Raw genomic sequence first — 24,434 nt, 5'->3', positions numbered from 1 at the left:
GGTCATAGTTTATAATTTCTTATGTATTTTGTTGGGTTTGATTTGCTAATATTTTGTTAAGTGGTTTTGCATGTATTTTCATGAGAGATACTGTCCTGTAGATTTTTCTTTCTTGTAATGTCTTAATCTAGTTTTGCTATTAGGGTAATGCTGGCCTCATTGTTTGAATTCGGAAGTGTTTCTTCTGCTTGCATTTTTGGGGAGAGATTATAGTAAATGTGTATCATTTGTTCCTTAAATATTTACTGGAATTTGCTAGTGAAACTATCTGGGCTTTATGTTTCCTTTTTTGAAATGTTTGAAATATAAAGAATCCTAAAAGACTACTATGAAAGATTATACGTCAACAAATGGATAACCTAGAAGAGTGAATAAATTCTTCGATACATACAACCTATCATGACTGAATTGTGAAGAATAGATTCAATCAGTAATAAAAGTCTCTGTCATCAAAGATAAGCCCAGCACCTGATGACCTCACTGCCGAATTCTGCCAAACATTTAAAGACAAACTAATACAAATCCTTCTCCAACTATTCCCAAAATTGAAGAGTAGAGAATGCTTCTAGACTCTTTTACAAGACCAGCATTACCCTGATAGTGAAGCCAGACAAGTACATTATAGGAAAAGGAAATTAAAAGCCAATATTCATAATCAACATAGATGCAAAAATCCTCAAGAAAATACTAGCAAACTGATTTGCTAGTATTTTCAACAATATATTAAAAGAATCACCTACACCTAACATTACGCTGACAGTGAAAAGTTGAAAGCCTTACCGCTAAGATCCAGAACAAGTCAAGGACGCCCACTCTCACAACTTCCATTCAACATAGCATTGAAATTCCTCGACAGAGTAGTTAGGCAAGAGAAAGGAAATAGAAGTTATCCAAGTAGGAAAGGAAGAAACGAAATTGTCACTATTTGCTGACAACATGATTTTAAACCCTGAAGACTTCATCAAAAATCTGCTGGAACTAAGAAACAAATTCAGTAAAGTAGCAGGATACAAAATGAACACTCCAAATTAGTAGCATTTCTACTTACTAGCAATGAACTATTTGAAGAAGAAATCAAGAGAGCAATCCCATTTATGATAGCAACACCAAAAATTTAGAAATAAATTTACCAAGAAGGTATTATCTATACAATGAAAACTCTAGAATGTTGATGAAAGAAATTGAAGAAGATACAAATAAATGGAAAGATACCTCATATTAATGGATTAGAAGAGTTAATATTGTTAAAATGTTCACAGAAAGTGATAGACCTGAAGCAATATACAGATTAAGTTTAATCCCTATCAAAATTCCAATGTCATTTTTATATAAATTTTTAAAAATCCTAAAATTTATATAGACCAACAAAAAAACCACGAATAGCCAAGGCAATAATGAGCAAAAAGAAAAAAGTACTACCTAACTTCAAATTATACTGCAAAGCTATCGGAATTGAAACAATTTGAAAGGAGCAAAAACAAAAAAGTAGACACTTCAAACTATAGAGCAGAATAGCCCCGAAATGAACCCAGGCATGTACAGTTAATTAATTTTTGACAAAAGTACCAAGAATACACAATGGGGAAAGAATAGTCTCTTCAATAAATGATGTTGGGAACACTATGTATCTACAAGCAGAAGAATTAAAAGTGGACCCTATCATGTACAAAAATCAACTCAAAATGGATTAAAGACTTGGTTTACAGAAACTGTAAAACTACTAGAAGAAAACAGGGGAAAACTACACTACATTGGGCTGCTTAATGGTGTTTTTGGATGTGACCCTCAAAAGCACAGGCAACAAAAGCAAAAATAGACTGAGATTACATCAAACTAAGAAGCTTCTGCACAGCAAAGGAAACAAAGTATGAAGAGACATCCTACAGATTGAGAAAAAATATTTGCAAATCATACATCTGATAAGGAATTAATATCTAAAATATATAAGGAACTCAAACAATTTAGTAGCAAGAAAAAAATTATTAAAATGGACAAGGAATGTGAATAGATATTTCTCAAAAGCTAAGAATATTCAACATTGCTAATCATCAGAGAAATACAAATTAAAAATGAGATAATCATCTCACACCTGTCAGACTGGGTTTTGTTAAAAAAGACAAAAGATAAAAATGGTTGGATGGGGAGAATAGAGAACCCCATGCATACACTTGTTAGAAATGTCAATTGGTATAGTCTTCCCTCATTCTTCATGGGGGATTGGTTCTAGGACCTCCTGTGGATAGCAGACTGTACAATGCTCAAATCTCTTATAAGAAATGATATACTGTTTGCTATAAGCCTATGCACATCATTCTGTGTACTTTAAAATCATCCCTCGCTTGCTTTTACTGCCAAATACACTGTAAAGGACATATAAATGGTTGTTATACTGTTTTGTTTAGGGAATAATAACAAGAAAAATGTTTTTATATGTTTAGTACAGATACAACCATCTTTATTTAAAAAAAAAAATTCCAATTTTTTTTTTTTTTTTTTTTGATACAGAGGGCTGACTGTATAGCCATTATGGAAAACTGCATGGAAGTTCCTCAAAAAACTAAAAATAGAATTACCAATGATCCAGAAATTCCACTCCTGGGTATTTAGCCAAAAGATTTGAAATCTTTTTCTCAAAGAGATATCTGTACTCCCATGTTCATTGCATCACTCCACAATGGGCAAATTATAGTATAGAATCAATATAGAGTCTTTATGTGTACATATATGAGTTTTTCCCATTTAGAGTTTTCTCAGCTTCATGTAGGTTTATGTGTCTTGCCATATTTGCAAAGTGCTCAGCTGTTATTTCTTTAAATACTTTTTTTTTTTTAGCTCTATCCTCTTTCATTTCTCCTTCATTAACTCCAATGTCATGAATGTTAGATTTTGTGTCTTCTTTATTTCATATTAGGGATGCTTATAAATCGTATGTATGTGTTATATGATAAAATTTTAGGCCTGGCCAGGCATGTTGGTTCATGCCTTGTAATCTTGGCACTTTGGGAGGCTGTGGTAGAAGGATCACTTGAGGCTGGAAGTTCGAGACTATCCTGAGCAACATAGCAAGATTTCTATCTCTGAAAAATATTTTTTCTTTTTTTTTCTTTTTTTTATTAAATGATAGCTGTGTACATTAATGCAGTCATAGGGTACAGTGTGGTGTTTTCATATACAATTTGAAATATTTTCATCAAACTGGTTAACATAGCCTTTATGTCATTTTCTTATTGTGTTAAGACATTTATATTCTACTTTTAGAAAGATTCACTTCTACCCTTGTAAGATAAACCATAGAGGTGATTCCTCCAATCACCCTCCCTCTACCCATCTCCCCTCCCCTCCCCCTCTTTTCAAAATAGACATGAATGGTGGGTGGTCTGTGCCAATAGTCCCAGCTAGTCAGGAAAAGATCACTTGGGTGGTGTCTGTGGCTCATTGGGTAGGGCGCCAGCCCCACATACTGAGGATGGTGGGTTCAAACCTGGCCCTGGCCAAACTGCAACAACAGTGAAAAAAAAAAAAATAGCCAGGTGTTCCTGCCAGCCCCACATACTGAGGGTGGTGGGTTCAAATCCAGCCCTGGCCAAACTGCAACAACAACAACAACAAAAAAAAAATAGCCAGGTATTGTGGCAGGCACCTATAGTCCCAGCTACTTGGGAGGCTGAGGCAAGAGAATTTCCTAAGCCCAGGAATTGGAGGTTGCTGTGAGCTGTGACGTCACAGCACTCTATCAAGGGTAATAAAGTGAGACTCTGTCTCTAAAAATAAAAATAAAATAGAAAGGAGGATCACTTGAGCCCAAGCATTCCAAGCTGCAGTGAGCTGTGATTGCACCACTGTGCTATAGCCTAGGCAGCAGAGCAAGACACTATATCTAAAATATAATGAATAAATAAATTACTTAAGATGAATTTTGCCTATGATCTATACAGTGGTATATAAATATAAGTGGCTTTGTGAGTATAATCCCCTCCTACTCTGCTTCTCACATCACCAGCGTCATGAAGCATATGATCTACTCTTGGATAATCAGAAACTGAGCCTGCATCAATTCCAATGACTGTAGTTAGATATATATGTATTTTTTGAGGCAGAGTGTCACTGTGTTACCCTTGGTAGAGTGCTGTGGCGTCAGCTCACAGCCACCTCAAACTCTGGGCTGTAAGTGATTCTCTTGCCTCAGCCTCCCAAGTAGCTGGGACTGCAGGTGCCCACCACAATGCCCTTAAAAAAAGAAAAAAAGCTATACAAGACATTTTTTTAAAAATCTATACAATAATTAAAAAAAAAAAAAAAAGCCAGGCATTGTGGTGGGCACCTGTAGTAGTTGTTGTAGTTGTTTAGCTGAACCAGGCAAGGCTCAAACCCACCTGCCTTGGTGTATGTGGCTGGTGCTGTAACCACTATGGGCACTGAGCCTGTAGTTAGATATTTTAAATTAACCCTCAGAATTTCTTGTATAGATTATTACGTTTTTAGTTAATAAAGTCAATAAATATTTAAAGGAAACCCCTCCCCCTGCCAGTTTTATATCACAACATATAGTGTCTGGAAGGTTTTCAATAAATACTAATAGATGTGCAGACTACTCTGTCTACTTTAATATTCTCAAAGTGTTAAGTTCAGTATCAGTTGGCTTACTTTATAGTAAGGGAATTATTTCCTCTCTGAAGTTACTTTAACAAGTTATTTTATTAAACTAAATCAATTATAGCAACAGAGGAAGCAAATCAGTGGCATTACTAGACTGATTGACAAATTAAACCTCTTCATCCACACTCTTAACCATTGTGAATATATTTCTCTTTATTTGTATATAATTTAGAATTCAGGCCTATTATACTAGAGCATAATATGATTTCCTTAAGAATAAGTGAGGAGGTCAATATTTTCTTGAAAGGGCCTTAGCAAATTAATGATGCAATAAACCAGGAAGTAAAAGTAGACACTGTCCTTTCAGAAATATATTCTTAGGAAAAGGTAGCACATACTTCTGCCTTTCATACTTGCTTGGGTTTTATTTATTTTAATTCAGTAAAACAAGCCAAACCTGCCTTTTTATAAAAGAATGATTTAAGAATGTTATCAGTAAGTGAATAAAGGTTGAGAAAACTAGTTTACTTCTCTCAGCTCATGAAAAACTTGTAGAAACAGGTTATTGTTTTTCAGAGAAATATTTGTAAAATGTCTGAGTATTATGTAATAGTTTGTATGAAATTAATTAGATATAGTTTCCTTTAAAAATTATACAGATATGAATGCTTAGTCTTGGCCAGGTATTTTATCAGATATTTTCATACATGCAGATTACCCCATTTTATTCTCATGTGAACTCTGTGATATTTTTCTTACTATTTTAGAGTTGAAGCAATTAATATTTAGGGAATTAGCTATTTTTTCTCAAGGTCACTCAGAGTGAATGTTAAGAATGAAATTTGGATCTACATCTTCTATATTCAACCTGACATCTTTTTATCTACACGAAGTTCAGCATTCTTGACATGTTGGTCTAGATCAGCAGTTCTCAACTTGTAGGTCGCAACATTAGGAAGGTTGAGAACTGTTTGTCTAGATAATTCCTTGTTGTGGGGTTCTTTCCTCAGCATAGGATTTTTTTTTTATTAAATCATAGCAGTGTACATTAATGCATCATTATAGGATGTTTAGCAGCATCTCTGGCCTCTATCCACTAAATCCTAGTAGTGACCTCCTCCACCCTCATTCCAGTTGTGATAGCCAAAAATGTCTTTAAACATTGTGAAATGTTCTCTGAAGGACAAAAATAACTTCCGGTTAATAACTACTGATCTGTATTATTGTACCTCACCTCTAAATTTTATTCCAAAATATTTATCCAATTAAAATAAACAGCATTGATAGAACACACAATTGAGCAATTGCTGTGAAAGAAATGAAGCATAAGAAGAAGAGTATGTACCTATTGTCGGATTATGAGTAACACGTTTTCGTGTAAGGACTTGACAGATTGGAGAGACATAAATATCATCTAAGTGGATCATCAACTGGATACTCCAAGATGTCTTAAGCTGAGGCAGTATAGAGAGTCAGATACCAGGAAAATAGGGCCACAGGCATAAGGAAATAGACCAGGAGCCATTGAAAGTAAGACAGCAGCACGGAAGGTAATGGACAGGCTTACTGGATGTGATAATATGAAATGTTACTCAGTAAAAACATTTTTAAAGTCTCACTTTCTTTGCTAAGTTAGAACATTAAATTCACTAAGGATTATTTAAGTTCAGAACTGGAAGAGTGAATTAAAACTTTATCCTCTTAATTTATTACCTTCATGGAAACAGAAACATTTACTGTCCCAGGTGGATATTGTAAGAGCCACACTATTGGTTACTTGCTTTGAAATTCTGTGAGTTAATGACTCTTCTGAGAGTGATTTAATGACTACCATTTATTTTTACTGTAACTTAAAATATGTTCCCATACAATTTAAATTTTCTTGAGTTGTAATGATGCTCATATGCTAAAAAATGCATTTGAAAATTACTAACTTTGTAAAGATATTAAATGTGATATGATTTTTTGAAGAAAGCTAAACACTGGGACCCTATTGCCAATTTAGGGAAAAGTGCTCTGGGGAAAAAGAACTAAAGCAGAAATGTGCTTCAATGCTGGGAATATAGCCTCCTTCTTCATCTTCATTCTTGTAGGGAAATTTCCTTGGAATTATAAGCATTTGATTTACATGGTCACTATGAAAGTTTTAAGACAGACTGTGTTATAATAATGGTCCATTATTTCACTCGTAAGAAACACAATTGACAGTGTCCTGTCTGATTGACACATGCAAATTTCAACTTGCTTGGCTTATCAGTGTTGCTGAGAGGGCTTCATGCATTTCTGTCCACATGTATTTTATGATTCCTGATTTTTGTGTATCCCAGAACTTTCATAATGACCCACATAGTCAGGTTCTTAAGGAATGTATTCTCATAAAATTGTCCTATGTACATGTAGTATTAATATGCTGGAATTGGGAAGTAAATTACAAGATGACATTGAAAAAACTGCAAATTGTTGTAAGTTCTAAGAAAGAAAAGGGTAGATACTATGAGATAGACTAAGAAAGAGGCAACATCAGAATTTAGATTAAAGTCACAAAGAATTATGTGAGAAAGCAATATTTATATTGAGATTTAATGGATGAGTAGGAGTTTGTCAGAAGCACAGAAGGAAAGTCATTCCCAGTAAATAAATGCCTTAAACAGAAAAAAGCTTGATGTACTTGAGAATCTGAGTGCCTGGCTAAAAGATAAGGAAGGAGGTAGAGAAGCCAGATACTGATACGTGGCCTCGTAGAATACAGGAAATACAGGAGTGTTCAAGTGCAGGGAGAAAGGATGTGGGTTCAAATTCTGGCTCTGCTTGCATGTATGGGATTGATTAAGTTACTTCTCTTTGTTTGAATTTCTTCTTCAAGAACAAAGGAATATTAATAGGATTTTTCACATAGGTTATGAGATTTAGTGACTTAAAATATATAACTTGTTCTTTTCAGAAGTTGTTTTCTGAGTGCAATTAAATGCTATTGCAAGTTTCCAGTGACTTTATCTTTTCATAAAAGACCACTCAACTACTGCTTTCGTTTGAGAAAGTCTTGATGGTGATTAAAAGCTTTCCAAGGCGTTTTGAATGATGAGTAGCTTTTTGAGCTTGAAAGTAAAAGTTCCAACACATGTCCATCTGAGAGAAAACTCAATACCAGGTATAAATTTGTCCCAAAAAGATTAAATGAGAAAATAGTAGGAAGTGAAAATGATAAAGGAATTAAATCAGGATGCCATAATTTTAATACTGATGAGATACAAAAATGGAATCATTGATTCTTAATATTTAATTGGTTATGTAGTATAATGGTTAGTATTTTAGACATGATGGACAAATACAGAATTCCTAAACTAAGCTGTCCCACAGTGAGTTTTAAATGAGACCATATAGTATACATACAGGATGTCCATAAAGTTCGTGTCCAATTTGCTATGTTAAACTGTTTTAAAATTGCACACGAACTTTATGTCCTGTATATATAGGGCGAAAATATAAATAGAGTAGGAAATAGGACACAAAAGCAGTGCCATTAAAGAAATAATGATAAATTGGACTTCATTTAAATTAAGAACTTATTCATCAAAAGACAGCATTGAAAGAATGAACTATCACAGCACCCATATTAGAATGTTGGATGATATCAAATTGGCATTGAGAGCAACTCATACATTGTTGATGGGATATAAATTGGTACAACCTTTTGCAAGACTGCAGCATTTTCTTAATCTGAACATATATATACCCTATGGGGAAATTGTACACCAGAAAGGAATACTTAGGTCCACCGAAAGACACATCCAAGAATATTCATAGCAACAACAGTGGACTGGTTTAATAAGTTAAGAAATATGTGTATAACAGATATATCAGAGCAGTGAAAAACAATGATTTACGCACAACAGTATGAATTTAATTAACCTCATATTGAGCAAAGTAAGCCAGACAAAAAGTTCAAAAATGGGCAATACTGTTCTTGACAGAAATCGGATTCCCCCTTTTGGGAAGGGAATCAGCTGGGAAGCAGCGCGAGGGGATTTTCTAAGTTTATGCATTTATTTTGTATTTTAGTCTTTACATTTTGTCAAGCTCAATACTTTGCTCTTTATGTAACTTATAGTATAATGAACAATTAAAATGTAAGTAATATTTTAAATGTAAAGAACATAAACAATATCTTAAGGTTTTGTTTTTGTTTTGATTTTTTACATGTATCTTTCAAGTAGATAAAGAAAGTGAACTGAAGAAAATTCCAACTTGGAACAGATAAGAAGCACAAAGTGCGAGAAGACATAGTTAGAACAGGAAAATGGGGAAGGGACCGAGTCTGTAAGCATGTGGGTTGGCAGAACTGAGACATGACATAGTTAAATTAATAATGTTGTGGGAAAACATGAAGGAAGATACTTTTTCGCACTCTACAAATGTGGCACTACCCACTATTGTAATTTTATATGTAGTAACCGATTGACCAGAGTTTAGAAACAGTCTCTATTCCTAGAGACAGATTTGAATCCTGAAATGATTTCATTTGGTATGTTGACTGTCCTTTTTTTATGTCCATCTTATTCTTATGGGACACTTTCTCCAAAGTAAGAACACTGTGCAGGTATATTATAGGTAACTTAAACTAAAAAAATAATAATTAGTTTGAACAGTTTTAAGTAACGTATTAGACTAGATAGATAGAGGAGGCCAGTGCTAAAGTTCACAGACTACCTTTTTGCAGGTTTAAGAATTATATTGCTTTCTTCCACATTATCAATCTGTATTTCATAGTTAGGTTGTTTTACTTTAGGTCTCCAATCGACATTTCCTTTGTATGCATATACTGAAATGATTTTATTTAATAAAAAAGAACATCTCCTATGTGGATTTTAAATTTCCCTTATTAAATATTTATATTTTCAAAATGTCTTTATTTAATTGAGTGAGGTGCTTGGTGCCATTTCAAAATAACCTCAGGTGGTAGGTGTAATGACATATCAAAGATTTGACCTTTTGCATTTTAGGATTCTATTTGTCTGCATTTTCTTCTGCATTCATTTAGTCTTAATTTATATGCTGTTGCTCTATATAACATAATGAGTGCAGGTATTTGTTGTTAAGATTCATTAACCAAAAATATATCTGAATATGTATTATTTCTGTGCAGTCCAACTAATGATTTTAACTTCATTTACATCTCAGCTGCGACAAGTAGAAAATGCTGTGTCTAAGGCTCGTTGGTATTTGCATAAACCTCATTCATTACCATTAAGCACTTAGCAGAATAGACCCTGGATCTGCTTAACCGATACCCACTCTTCTATCTCTCACTTCTTTGCAGTCAGCTTATTCTTTTATTTGCCTAGAGATACTTTATTTTCTAGTTCTCTGTTTTAAAGATAATTGAATGTAGTAGTTACACTGACATAATTAAATTAACATCTTGCAGCATCTTTTTGTATGTTTTGATAGCAAAATCATTTGTCTAGGTAGCTTTTAACTGAGTAGCAGAGAAATTATCACTTATAATACTGTGATATAAAAATTATTTTCATTGATTCATTTAAGCATTTTTTATTGAGTTTTAGACAATAGAGGTGCTAAATGGAGCTTTTTGTGAAATAGATCATTGATCGCCCTGCTTATTTTATCTTTATTTTTGTATTTTCTCAGTTTACACAATTCTTTATCTCAAGAAGAAAATCTGAAGGAGCAGTTTAACCATACCCTTACTACCTATGAAGAAGCTTTAAAAAACAGAGAGGTCATTGTTTCCATCACTCAGCAACAGAATGAGGAACTGGCTGCCCAACTGCACCAAGCTCTGACAGAGAAAGCAAACATGGAACTACAGCTCCAGGAAGCCGTAAAGGCCTCCCAGGTGGCTAGTGAAAAAGTTCAGAAGTAAGTAAAATGTCCTGCATCATTTCCAAAACATGTAACAAAACAAAAAACACTTTCTTTTGGAAAAGAACAATACATACTTTTATTCATGCTATTAATAGCTTAAGACAGAAGTAGATTGAACAAAATGAACTTTTCTAGATTACATATCATATCCATATCTGGGGTCAAAGAGTCATTTTCTTGGGAATCATTGTTACTATTTAGAGCAAACCATTTTATTTAATAACTGATAATCACTTCACGGAGGCTATGCTATTTAAGTCACTTCATATTCCTAAGTTAATAGGTAAAGTTATTAGCAAGGGGAAGAGGCTGTCAAGTTCCTCTGTACTCATTTAGCTTGGCGATAATCCTGCTTGAGTCGAGATCATCTGTGACCTTGTAGTCTAAGACCCCTAGGTATATGGAATCCAGTACAGTGAAATTAATTTTCTTGTGTTATTCTTCTGAAGTATCCAATGCAGCTTTTCATAGTACATAAATGTTTATTTTGAATGATCTTTGCATTTTTATTAAAATTTAAATAAATCTGCATTATCAGTCAGTCCTTATAATAGCAAAGTGTTAACAAATAAATTAACAGGCAAAGAATCCATTTGTTAATTTATGGGAGTTGAACATTATAGCAGAATTTTCTGAGGCAGTTTTTACATAATAGACCCTTCTTTATGTCTTTTAACAGCATTACAGCATCCACAGACCAAATCGCCTTCAATTTTTAAGACACATCTTTTTCCATAACAATTTTTTCCAGTTTTACAGTAGTTTTCTCTTCAGTATTTTTTAGTTCCCAGACCGCTTAGTTGAAAATAAGTCATTTCAATCGTTTGCCAGTATCTCTGAAACTGTATTTAGACTAATAGCTCATGATTAGGTCTGTATTAAAAACCACGTAAAAACAGTTTAGAAATTGTGTTTATTAATCTTTACTACCAGCATACCTTGAAACTTTTGGTTTATGTAAGTATTATATATATTTGTAAAGATTAGGTTTATATTCAGTTAGAAATTATATCCAGTTATTCACAGTATATATAACATTATACAATAAGATCTGAGAATATAAGTAGATTTCATTTCATTATAAATCACAATCAGTAACTTTTGACAGCCAGAAACTGATTTACCTCTTTGTGCTCAAAATGTACAAATAACTACAAATTTCAGGGTTTTCTTCACGTGTAATTCTTTAATTTCTGTATAATACTTCAATTTCCTAAAGTAGCAGTTCCCAGAGACCAATTAGATTTTCAAAACATCTTTGGAAATATTGTCACCATTTGTTTATTTGTTAGATTCCATCAACTATCATTGTTATTTTTTAAAAGAAAGAACTTTTGTATTCCAGTAAGTAGAAATAACATCATCTCAAATAATGCTTAAAATTAAATAATTTTATCTGTTTGAAAAATTCATTATATCATCTTTAATTTTTACATTTAATCACAGAATGATCAAGACTTTGTAAATGGAATGGCATCAATATATGGATCAGAGTTTAAACATAATACCTATGTCATTTACAAGAGTTAAATGCTACATCTTTTATTCTTGACTAATATCCACAATAAGATTTAAATGAAATATCATCGGCTTTCCTTTTCATATTCTATTCATTGTATTTCATTTTTAATTGCTGTCAGTTGGGCCAAGTGGATCTTCATTGCAGTTAATGTGGAAATCAGCCTGTTTTATTGAATTAAAGAGGATGATCATCCTCTTAAAGGAAAGCAAGTTATAAGATTTTGTAACATTAGTTCCCAAACCTCTTAGTTGAGATATTAGTATTCTCCACATAATCTGAAATTAATTTTATTTTTTTGAAACAGGGATTCTCTCTATTGCCTGGGCTAACTGGCCCTACAGGCATGCATCAGCACATACAGATAGTTTTTGTAGATTTTGTAGAGATGGAGTCTTTCTATGTTGCTCAGGCTGGTCTCAAACTCCAGGCCCCAAGCAGTCCCTACTTCGGCCTCCAGAGTGCTAGCATTATAGGCGTGAGCCAGCATGCCTGGCATGAAAGTAATATTATAGCAAATATTTTAGAGTTATTTGAAAATATATCAGTATTCCAGGTAATTTAAAGTTTAATTTAAAAGGATTCACATTACTCTTTTCTCCTTCAAATTTCTTGAATAACTGATTTATATTCACTATCTCTAAATTTTTCAATTCCCATTTACTCTTCTGCTACTGAATATACTATTACTAGTTCTTATTTTCTTAAGATAGCCGGTAATTTCCTAGCTACTAAATTCAGTGGCCCATTTTTAACGAGTTATACAAGGAATATATGGTCATGGTAAAAAAACAAAAATGCTTAAATTTTTCAGCAATATAGCATAGTGGCTTATTTTCAGCAATATAGCATAGTGGTTTAAAAATTCAGGCTTTGATTCAGAACGTGTATGTGAACTTAGACATTTTATTTTAAACCTTTGTGCTGACATAGACAATAATACTTAAAATTGTTGTGAGAATTAGATGAGATACATCATGTAATGTTTTTGGAACAATGCATGTTAAATCATCCCTCCTTCTCGTAGCACGTCACTCCATAGTGTACTACGTCATCAATAGTGCTCTGCCTTGGGTGGCGCCTGTGGCTCAAAGGAGTAGGGCACTGGTCCCATATGTCAGAGGTGGTAGGTTCAAACCCAGCCCTGGCCAAAAACTGCAAAAAAAAAAAAAAATAATAAAATAGTGCTTTGCCTTTTTAAGACTAAAAAAGCCTTTGTATATACTGGACATTCTGCTTGGAAGCTTTTGCCCTTTTCCCCCATAAGAACCTTATTTATCCTAAGAGAGTCAGTATTGCATATAGGACAGACAACTGGCTTTGCAGTCAAGTCGGACAGTCCTGTGTTTAAGTCCTTGCTTTCATACTTACTACCCATGAGGTTTAGGGCAAATTACTTAATCTCTCTAAGCAAAAATTCTTCAGATATTAGATAATAATATTGGCTTCACAGGAAGTGTTCTAATGAGGAATAATTGGGTAGCCCAGTGCAGTGTCAGTTACTGTTATAGACATTCTATAAATTATATTATTAGTATCATCACAATCATCAACATAGGAAGACAGATTCAATGTGTCCTCTTTACAAAGTCTTCTCTAATGTCCTAGAAAGTAAAATCAGTCCCTTCCATGTGTTGTCATAGTATTTTGTGTTTAAAAAAAGTATTATTGGAAGTTTTTCAAGTCAGCAATATCCTCTATTAGGTGAACCTGTTACCCTACAAAGGGAGTTATTTTGTTGTTTATCTGTTTATGTGTCTTTCCTATTAGACTATGAGTCGCTTGAGAGCAGGAACCACTGCCATTTTCGTGCTCCTAACTATTTACATGATACATCTTACCATTCAAAACTTAGTATTTTTTAAATGAGGATGGAGATAAGAAGCTTATGTTCTGAAGTATGGAAATAATATAGATATCTATATAATCTCAAAATATTAATATTATTTTAGGACTTATTATGATTAGCAAGCACCCTAATGACAAACACAGTCAACCTTTGGAATATTTTTTCTACCTGAGCTATCTTTCTCATTTAATACTGTTCACCAATGCTTCTTTTTTTTGAGACAGAGTCTCACGTTATTGCCCTTGGTAGAGTGCCATGGAATCATAGCTCATAGCAACCTCAAACTCTTGGGCTCAAGTGATCCTCTTGCCTCAGCCACCTGAGGACTAAGGCTGGGACTACAGGTGCCCGCCACAACACCTGGTTATTCTTTTTAGAGACAAGTCTCACTCTTGCTCAGGCTGGTCTCGAACTCCTGAGCTCAGGCAATCCACCCACCTAGGCCTCCCAGAATACTAGAATTACAGGCGTGAACCACTGTGCCCTGCCACCAATGCTTCTTTTCTTTGGGGGGATTTCTATAGCACCGTTTTCCACTACTACTTCTCTTTACTATTCCTATTCCATTTCTTTAAGGAAATACATCTTCCAGCTATCCCTAAATAATTATTTCTGTAAGGATTTTATTATTCTTTTATCGCTACACAGTTCCCAGGATGTCCTCCATTTCTAAAAGCTTCAACTAGTACTATTGCCAAATAACTTCCAAATATTTATCTTAGTTCTCACTTATGTCCTGAGATCCAGTTTAATGTTTTCAAAATATTCTTCACTCCCCTGAAAATAAAGTTCTCCCTATTTTTATGTATTTCCCATCTCAATTAATGGATTTCAGCAACTTTAGCTCTCTCCTCATTCCCTCGTTCTTTTTTGCCTTTCACATTCACTTTGCCACCAATCCTTGTCTTCGTCCCATTGTTCTAGGATTATTTTCTCCCATGGCCTCTAACACACTTATCTTTGCACACACTATTTCTTCTTATTAGAACATACACCTCCATTTTATTGCATGGACAAATTTTTGTTACTCCCTAAAGTCCAGTCCAAATGGTGCTCCAAGAATGAGGCCTTCACTGGCTTCCTCTAGCTAATTGTTTCTTTATTTCATCTTTATTATTTCCATAGTATTTACTCCATACCTTACTAATCATCTAGATACTAAAATTGTTTTGTATATCTATTTCCTACCTACTCTGCTCCTTCCCAAATTTTCTAAGACGTGGATAATATTCTGTTCACCTTTCTATCTCCCTCTCTTCCAAAAACTTAATGCAGATGCCTGCCATAAAATAAGCACTCTGTAAGTTTATTAACAATTTAACTAGAGTAATGTTTGAGATAGTAATATAATAAAGTGAAAGCAAATAAGTTGGGCATACACAGGAAAATTTCTGGTGTAGTCTGATCTGCTTTAGGTCCATGATGAAATCTTTTTTCTCCCAAGCCAGTACTCAGAGCTTACCAGTTTCATACAAAAGTGTGACTTTCTGTGGCTGGTCCTGCCTGCTTCTCCCCACTGCCACCACCAGATCTTTTGCTGTCCCACAAACTGAGTGCTCTTACTGACTATTGACCAGATTTTACCCTTCATTCTAACCTTCCACTTCCATGAAGTTTCATGACACTTAAAAGACTTGAAATCTTAGCGTTAGTAAGGAGAAACCATATACTATTGCTGATTGTAAAATTGTAAATATACTTTCTTTGAGAGTCATGAAAATGTTTAATGTTTTTGTAAATATTTTAACCTATAGGAATATTTCTGGAATGAAAAGTTGTATAGAATTGCCATCCATGAGCTAGATAGGCAGTATTTATAGGCAGATAATGCCTTAGGGTAAAAGTCAATGAATGTCAGACCTCAGTGCCCCAAAATAGCTTCTTCACCCAGCTGTCAGAAAGCCTAAACTTTTACCTGTAGAAAGCATTCTCTTGGGTTATGCATTACTCTCTTTATATTCTTCTGTTGAAAAAAATATGCATATTTGTGGATATAGGTGATTTAGCTTTCAGATTGCTCTTTTCCTGATGCTGAATGTACTTAGTTTGGAAGGGAGAAGTTATGTGGAGATAGAGGGAACTCAAGAGCAAGTAAGAACAAAGGAACTTTATAGGAAAACCTTCTCTTAATAGTTTCACCAAGGACTATCTCTAATCCCCATTTATTCAAGAGAAAACTGATACACCAATCTTACTGAACAATGTTTTCATCATGAGAGTTTTAAAACTTTGTCATTCTTTATGCTGTACTTTATTATCCATCTGTCTTTACATCTATTGCTGTGCTTCTTGGGGCCTAGAACAAAAGTTCCAAAGGACTTTTAAAAATACATTTTGCCATTCTTAGCATGTCTAAGCTACACAGAGTTACTTAAAGTAAAAGTAATTATAACCAGACTTGCAAAGTTATAACTCTCAAAGATGTAGGTTTTACATTGAAATAACTTTGTCTCATATTATCTTTTCTGTGAGCCAGATTTGCAGTGGTAGGATTAAAATTCCTTCATATATGGTAACTAAATAACAAATAGACAAATAAATATAGGCAAAATTATAAACTTTTAAACTTATTTTTGAAAAAATACACCAAATTTTCAAAATTTTCTTCCCATATTTTTTAAAAATAGGTAATTTACTCAAAGTTTACTGGAGTTCTCATTTAAAATTTTTGTAACACAACTAAAATATTAAAAATTAGGTTAAAACATTTAATTGATAGACTTTTAAGTAGTAAATTGCCTTTTGAAATATAGGGTACCCTGTATCTTTTGAGTATTATTGACAGGGAGAAAAAAAAAAGAACACTAAAGCTATCAAAGTCTTTCTTTTCTCTTGACCAAATACTGATTTCTATGAAGAAGTTGAAGTTACAAAGAAATTGTAAATTCTCAGCCTGGTTTCCCTGCTGATGAGTAAGAACTGTCTGTAGTTCTCTTCGAAGTGTCAGGGGAGTCACCATAGTGTCACACAAGGGTTCTTAGTGTAGAGCAAACATACTTTCCACAAACTCAGCTGCTTAATCTGTTTGCAGGTTGAATTATAAAACAGGATAGATGGGAAGGGGAACAGAGCATTTCCACAGTTTCTTGATTAAAAAACAAAAAGCCTACTATTTTCACCTAAAGATTTTACTAGACTTTTTAGTTTTATTGCTGGCTCTAGAATCTGATTTTAACCATAATGAAAAATAATTATATTAAAATGTTCTCAATTAGTTTAATGTTAAAGGCATAAGTTAATTTTTTCATAATTGCATTGTCTTTTTATTAAAAATTATTCTGGCTATTGTTAACTTTATTTATGATATTTTTTTCTAATGTAAATACTTATGGATCAAATCAAAGAATAAATTTCATAAATTCTTAACTAAGCATAAGATATAAATCAATATTTAATGTGCAAAGGAGACTTTGATTTGTTAGTATTCTAAATAAATGGGAGGACCTAAAACTTTTCTGGGAATTGGTCTTTAAAATAACCTTTGTGTTTGAAATTTTAAAACTCTGTGAAATATGTTGTCTACCTCTGTAAATAATAGATTAACTAGTTAATTTATTTGTGATAATTTAGCTACACGTGCCTTCCCTAGTTCCTAATTAACTTTGGAAGTCATCTTCTAAATGTAAATCTAATTAGGTGTAGTTTTATTGTCCTTTATATATGGAAAATGAACTTACATGTCTCCTAAACTATCATCATAAGAGATATAGCATCTAAACATGCTTAATTTTTATTCTTGGCCATGTAATATACTTTTTAAAGAATTTAATATTCTGGGTTTGTGAATTTTTGTTTTTAATGATTTTTAACTTATGAAATATAAGTCTTATACTCTGTCAAATAAGTTCTAAAATGGCCAGTTCTGTTCTATATTTGTGTAGTAGATCACCTTTCTCATCCACTGAGTACAAAAAGTAGGTTTCTTTAGAGATACTTTTATTATACACAGATATACCTACCATGTCAACAGAGTCATAATTACATTTAATTTTTTTAAAAAATTAAAGTATATGGCTTACATCAAGACTGTTAAGGAATGTCTCACTTTGACATGAAAAAGAAATAGTCTGGGGGGGTTTTTTGCAATTTTTGGCCAGGGCTGGGTTCAAACCTGCCACCTCCAGTATATGGGGCCAGCAGCCTACTTCTTTGAGCCATAGGCGCTGCCCAAGAAGAAACAGTTTTAATTGTCTGGCTCACTCTCTTATGGCAGGGAAGGATTAATGTAGCATTGTTAGGATTGGAGCCCAACCCAGAATTTGAGAAATTCCAATGGAGTGCAAAGTGTAGAATCGAGGCTAAAGAAGAAAAGGGGCTCTCTTCTCTTTCTAAACCTAAGACACTGTATTTTCACTGATAAGATACATCCCTCTCATAGTTAAACTTCTAGAATGAATTTTTAAAAGAGTGTGAACGTAGGAACTAAAAAGTTAAATTAAAACGTGGCTTCCTGTATTTGATCTATTTATTCATTTCAAAAGATAGCTTCTGATAGATGAACTAGGGTTGGGCTGGTGTATGTGTTGACATACTAGGATAGCTAAACATGCTTTAGTTGAACACAATAGAGAGGAATGAAAGAAAAAGGGACAAAACACTAGCATATGGAAAATTCATACTGTTTTAATTTAAGACTAAATAAAATAACAGGAATTTGGCTTTTGTTTTTTCATTTATCTCAATGTAGTTGTGATTTAAAAAGTAGGAGGTAGAGTTTTAGAGAAATTATAGAATCTACTTCTGATATGATGATCATGTATGTTTTAACTAAAACTTGATAGGCAAGAAAATATACAACAGTTCTCATACCTCAGAGACATTCACATGTGATTTTCACATGTGTATTTATATATGAAATGTAAGCTCTTGAGAATGATCTATCTAGTAAGTTTTCTTTTCCTTGCTTCTGTTCTAAGCTGCAGTCACAGGCTTTCTTACTGTTTAACACTTGACAGTCTATTTAGCTCCTGGGTACCTCTGTGAAGTTAAGAGTACTCATCCATACTACCTGAGAACAGTTAAGAATTGATAAAAATACAATGTATAAAGTGATTTGAACTCCCTAAGAAAAGGTTTATTAATGATACTAATTACTAATGTACTTTGAAGTAAAAGGATAAAGGAAGCTATTGTGGAAATTAGCTTTTTAGAGGTTTTTGTCACTCCTGCCTGGATGTTGCTCAATCTCAGCATATGTGATACTTGATATAACTTACTCAGAACTTCCCCCTTTGTTTTCTCTGGAAAGGGGGATATGTCTCTTTGCATTCTCTGAAAAGGTAAGGAAAAAAGTTCTATTCCAAGTATGAAATGTTTGACCTAAATTTTTAATTATATTGATTTGTCCTTGGAATGGAAGCATAAATTTATACGACCAACTGGGGGATATGTTTTCTCTGGAAAGGGGTACACATATATTTTGGATATGTGCCGCTACCGGTTGTATATAAAATATATGGGGTTTGTATATTAATATGTATTCAGACATATTATATATCAATAAATCAGGTTCTGCTTTGCTTTTAATATGTCCTTAGTATACTCATCTGAAATCCTATTACACAGTTATACAACTAATCTAAACAAATAACTAAAACTTAGTAAGGTATAGATTTTATCCCCAAAATATAATTGGAAAGCCTCAACTGAACGTAAGAACAAGTAGAACTATACATTTCACTTGGATTCTGAGATTCCATGATTATTTCTCCCTACTAGGTCAGGTACATATTGGGCCCTCAGTAAATTTACAGAATAAAAGAATCTTTTGCTTATTTCAGTGTAACTTTATCTGAATTTGAAATCATAAACATTGTTCATACATGCACTTGATTCTTGATCATTCCCATTTAAAGAGAAAAAAAATTGTGTAACCATATTGAATATAATGGGAGCTCACATGTGTATTGTTTCTTCTTTAATTGTGTATTCTTGAACAATTCCACAGAGGCATTTTTTTCCCTTCAGTTCTTAATCTAAGTACAGTGAAAAAAAATTCTATCATAGATTACTCTGTCAAGTATTTCCATAGAAAGACTGACTAAATGTTTAAAAAAAATCTCCCAAATTACATAGTGAGTGGTATTTTGGACTTTCTAAATGAATTTTAATTTTTTGCTTGCTTTGGCATTTGTGCCATAAAAATTAATAGTTCTTGGAATATCATCATCATTTTACTTTTTCCTTGCCACAGCATCCTAAAGCACATGTAAGCATGTTACTTCTCTTTGTGTTATCATTTGTTATATAATAAGCTACATAATGGTAAAAATAACATAAAGCATATTGAATTTCTTGAAACATCTTTGTTCTTAAAATTATGTGTCTTCTGAGCTGAGTTATGTGTATTTCACATGAGTCTTCCAAGAAGTTCTCCACTACTGACTCTCAGAGGGCCTGAATCTTTCCCAGAATGATGAGAGTAGCACAGTTCAAGAACAAGAATGAATCTCTGTATAATCACACCACAATGTGAGGTGACCCTAAGACAGAGAACTGACCAGATACACATATGGGTTTTAGGAAGACTTTCTGATGCTCTTTTCTTAACACAGCTGTGAGAAGAATGTGGCTAAGACCCAATAGTCATTCTTGAGTAGAGCTGGCAAAGGAAACCATGAGGAGAAGAGAATTTAACACATGGGTGTAAGAGAGTCCGGCTTCATTGATGCGATCTGAGGGGAATGCCTAATGACTGGAAGAATCAAACTTGGCAATGAAAACACAAAGCTCTTTTCATCAATTCAAATGCAGACTCTAAAGCTGCAGATGGTCACCTCCAGCCTTGTCTATTCAGTGTGGGGTTTTATAAAATGGCACTTTGGTGAATACTAATAGATCAAAACAAAGATTTAATAACGTAAAGATGTGGTGTTCATTTTTAAATGAGTATATAGGTCAATGTCTCAGAAAAGGATAAAAAGAGTACCTTTTATTTGTGGGTCTAAAGTCTTTTAGTTATTTTTCAACTTCAAAAATAAATGACATCTTTAATGTTCAGACTGAGTTTTATGAAGAACATTTTACATTATGAAAAAAGAGACTAAAATCAGGGTTTATATTTGTGTTTACTGATTTCCTTGCTTTTGTTTTGAGGACTTTCAATTCATACTTGTTAATGTCATCCTTTAATATTTTTTGAAGCCCAGTTGGTTGTATAAATTTATGCTTCCATTCCAAGGACAAATCAATATAATTAAAAATTTAGGTCAAACATTTCATACTTGGAATAGAACTTTTTTCCTTACCTTTTCAGAGAATGCAAAGAGACATTCTTTAGTACAAAGGAAGCCTTTGAACTTTAATCCAGTCTTTAAATTACATTTTTGCTACTTTTCATTTGATTTTCTAAGATTTTAGAAATTAATAACAGTTGTTTATATATTAAAAGATAATCCATTGTATTCAACTTGTTACTTATGCTTGCATAGCTGAATCTTACTTCAAATTAAAATATGGTATAGTTTTCCACAATAAAATTTGTTATTATAATTAGTTCTTTATAGTTGTACAACTCAAGCTAAATTCCAAGAAATTAAGCTTTGTTATCCAAAATAAATTTAAAATATGAACTTAACCTAATAAGAACCTTCTCCTATGGTATTTGTGAACTAAATATAATGATTAAGTCTGTTATATTTAGTTAACACTTTTATCGAGCAAGTTACACTAACATATAATAAATTAATACATTGAGATTGGAAGTTACAGGAGAGACAGTATAAATGAAGTAATAAGCCCCTCGCTGTCATTAATTAGGTATGTATAAATTATTAAATTGCTTAATCTCAATTTCTTCATCTGGAAGATAGAGCTCATATACTTGTTTTATTTAAAAACATAGCAATAAGGATCCAGTGAATACATGGCATAAAAATGCTTTGAAAAGTATAATGTGCTCTACAATTGTCACCCATTGATTGTTTTTACTTATAATACATATTTTAAATTTAAAACGTATAATTATTCATTTAGAATCAGAAATACTGAAGGAGAAAAATAATATTTTACCCTCAGAGATAATGTAAGTACTATGAGATTCTTTACATAGATCTTAAAAACTGTAGTATAGAGTGTTCAGTACATTCTCATACGTTACTGGTGGGAATGCAAAATGGCAAAACCCCTATGGAGGAGAGTTTGTAAATATCCAGCAGTGTTACATATGCTCTTACCCTTTGACTGAGGAAAGTCACTTCTAGGAATTATCCTGAATATGTTATCTCCAGGAATATAAAACAACATAAGAATTACAGTATTTTTAAGTCCAGGTACAGTGGCTCATCCCTGTAACCCCAGCATTCTGGGAGTCCAAGGCAGGTGGATTGCTTGAGCTCAGGAGCGCAAGACCACCCTGAGCAAGAGCAAGACCCTGTCTCTAAAAATAGCCAGGCATTGTGGCCTGCAGTTCCAGCTACTCAGGAGACAAGGCAAGAGAATCACTTGAGCCCAAGAGTTTGAGGTTGCTGTGAGCTAGGATCCTCGGCAGTCAACCCCAGGGCAACTGAGTGAGACCCCCCCCCAAAAAAAAAAAGAAAAGAAAAGAATTATATTTTTAATAGCAAATAAAAATAATCCAAATAGAGTAGTTTATAAACTATGGCACATTCACATAGTGGAATACAATGCAACCATAGAAACAAACAGGAAACTATCTGTAAACTGATATTGAGTGATTTCCAGGACATATTGCTGACTAAAGACAATCAAGTACTTATAATGTACTGCCTTTTGTATGAGAAATAAGAATAAACAGAATGGGAAGGATAAACCAGAAGCTAGTGAAAATGGCTATCTCTGGGCAGCACTGTGAGAACCTGTCTCTACAAAATGTAAGAAAAATTAGTTGAGCTTGGTGGTGCACATCTATAGTCCCAGCTACACGAGAGGCTAAGGCAGGAGGATGGCTTGAGCCCAGGAGTTCCAGTGTACAGTAACGTATGATGGTATTACTGCTCTGGCCTGGGCGACAATGCAAAACCTTGTCTAAAAAAAAAAAAAAAAGAAAAAGAATAAAAAGGAAGAAAGAAAATGGTTCTATTTGGAGGTAAATGAAAAGGAGCTGCTAGCATATGATGGAAGTGTAACTTTTCTAATTATGCCCTTTTGATAGTTTTGACTTTGACTTTTAAACCATGTAAATCTTTTACGTGTTCAGAAATTAAAATAAATTTTAAAAGCCCTAAAAGTGACTACAAATTAAAATAAATATATCTAACTATATATCAAAATGATAAAACATTTATAGAGAAAATGATTAATTCAAACATCTTTTGATCATCATACTCTACATTGTTAGTGGCATATAGTGCTATCAGTATTAACATTTTGACTGTTTTATGTTTATTGTTGGATTGAGCAAATAAGTAAATAAATATTATTAGAAGCCAAGATTTTCTTTGTAAAATAAATGACTTTAGGGAAAAAAACTGTAATGTTAAATTTGAATTAGAAATATTAATAAGAACTCATGATTTAAAATATATTTTTTTTCTTAACTCTGTCCACTGAAAGGGGCCTAGAAACAATAATAGACATACCTAGCACCCAAATTTTAGTTTCTAAATATCCTTTCCCTTTAAAAAATACCAAAACTTCTAGGTCTGAGTCAGAGAAAATACAGAGTAAGTCTGGGATTTTTTTTTGTGCCAAGAAACAAATAAGTGCTCAAAGACTGATGAGGTTGTAGAGAAAGGACAAGGAGCCAGCCTGAAAATGTTCCCATTGACCAAACTTGGGACAATTTGTGGATCAAAAAAAGAACTGTATGTGATTGTATACTATTGTACTCTATGTCTTAGAATCTGCAAATAAACATGCTCAATAAAAAGAGATGGAGAATGGAGAGCGAAAAACTCTTTTGTACAGAAGAATGTCAGTTAATAAATGTAAACAGAATGACAGAATTAGGAAATCAACACCTTAAAACCCCTAGTCTAATCAATTCAAGCAAAAACCATCAATCATCCATATAATTAATCAAAAGAAGCTACTCTGATACTAGAATCAGTAAGTCTAAATAGTCTGGAAGAACTTATTTCTAAAATTATTATACTTTGGAGTTTAGAGCTTACAAATCAGAGTAAGTTTAGATATGGAGATTAATGATGTCACATGCCTTTGAACAATATTTAGGGGCTTATTAAAATTTACTTGGAAATTTTTCTAACTCAAGTATTCTATGCTTATTTAAATGATAATGGATAGATTTTAATCATGCAAACTTTAATCAAAATTCATCTTCTAAAGAACTCACTATAATGTGAATAAGTTTTGCCTTAGAGACTTTATCAGTATTGGATTAGGTACTATGATCCTTTCCTTTTCATGTTATTATATTATGTTTATATACTAATTTTGATTTTGAAAACTAATTAAAATGCTACTCATCTTGATTACTGGGGTATTTTTATACCGCCTTAAATTTTAACCCTTGTTCACCTCACTCTGGTTCTTATCCTGAATACTCTATAATGGATGTAAAAGACATTGCTAGAGGGGATAAATGACAGTCCTGATTTATCTTCATTCAGAATAACGCTAGTGTTAACTTCCTAAGTCAGTGGTTCTCAACCTTCCTAATGC

At 33.1% G+C, this 24,434-nt stretch overlaps 1 protein-coding gene across 1 annotated transcript in view; it reads left to right on the top strand.

The window, feature by feature from the left end:
- Positions 1–24,434, top strand: part of MIPOL1 (mirror-image polydactyly 1) — a 253,415-nt gene that overhangs the window by 195,735 nt on the left and 33,246 nt on the right. Inside the window, exon 10 of the mRNA XM_003792000.3 lies at positions 10,246–10,476. Within this exon, the coding sequence (XP_003792048.3) occupies positions 10,246–10,476 (231 nt within the window). The remainder of the gene's footprint in view (positions 1–10,245; positions 10,477–24,434) is intronic.

The sequence above is a fragment of the Otolemur garnettii genome, unplaced genomic scaffold (assembly GCF_000181295.1).
Source record: "Otolemur garnettii isolate 467f Iridium unplaced genomic scaffold, OtoGar3 scaffold00052, whole genome shotgun sequence".
In the NCBI taxonomy this organism is placed as follows: Eukaryota; Metazoa; Chordata; class Mammalia; order Primates; family Galagidae; genus Otolemur; species Otolemur garnettii.
Note: the sequence above shows the minus strand (reverse complement) of the source record. Positions and strands in the feature narration are given on the sequence as shown.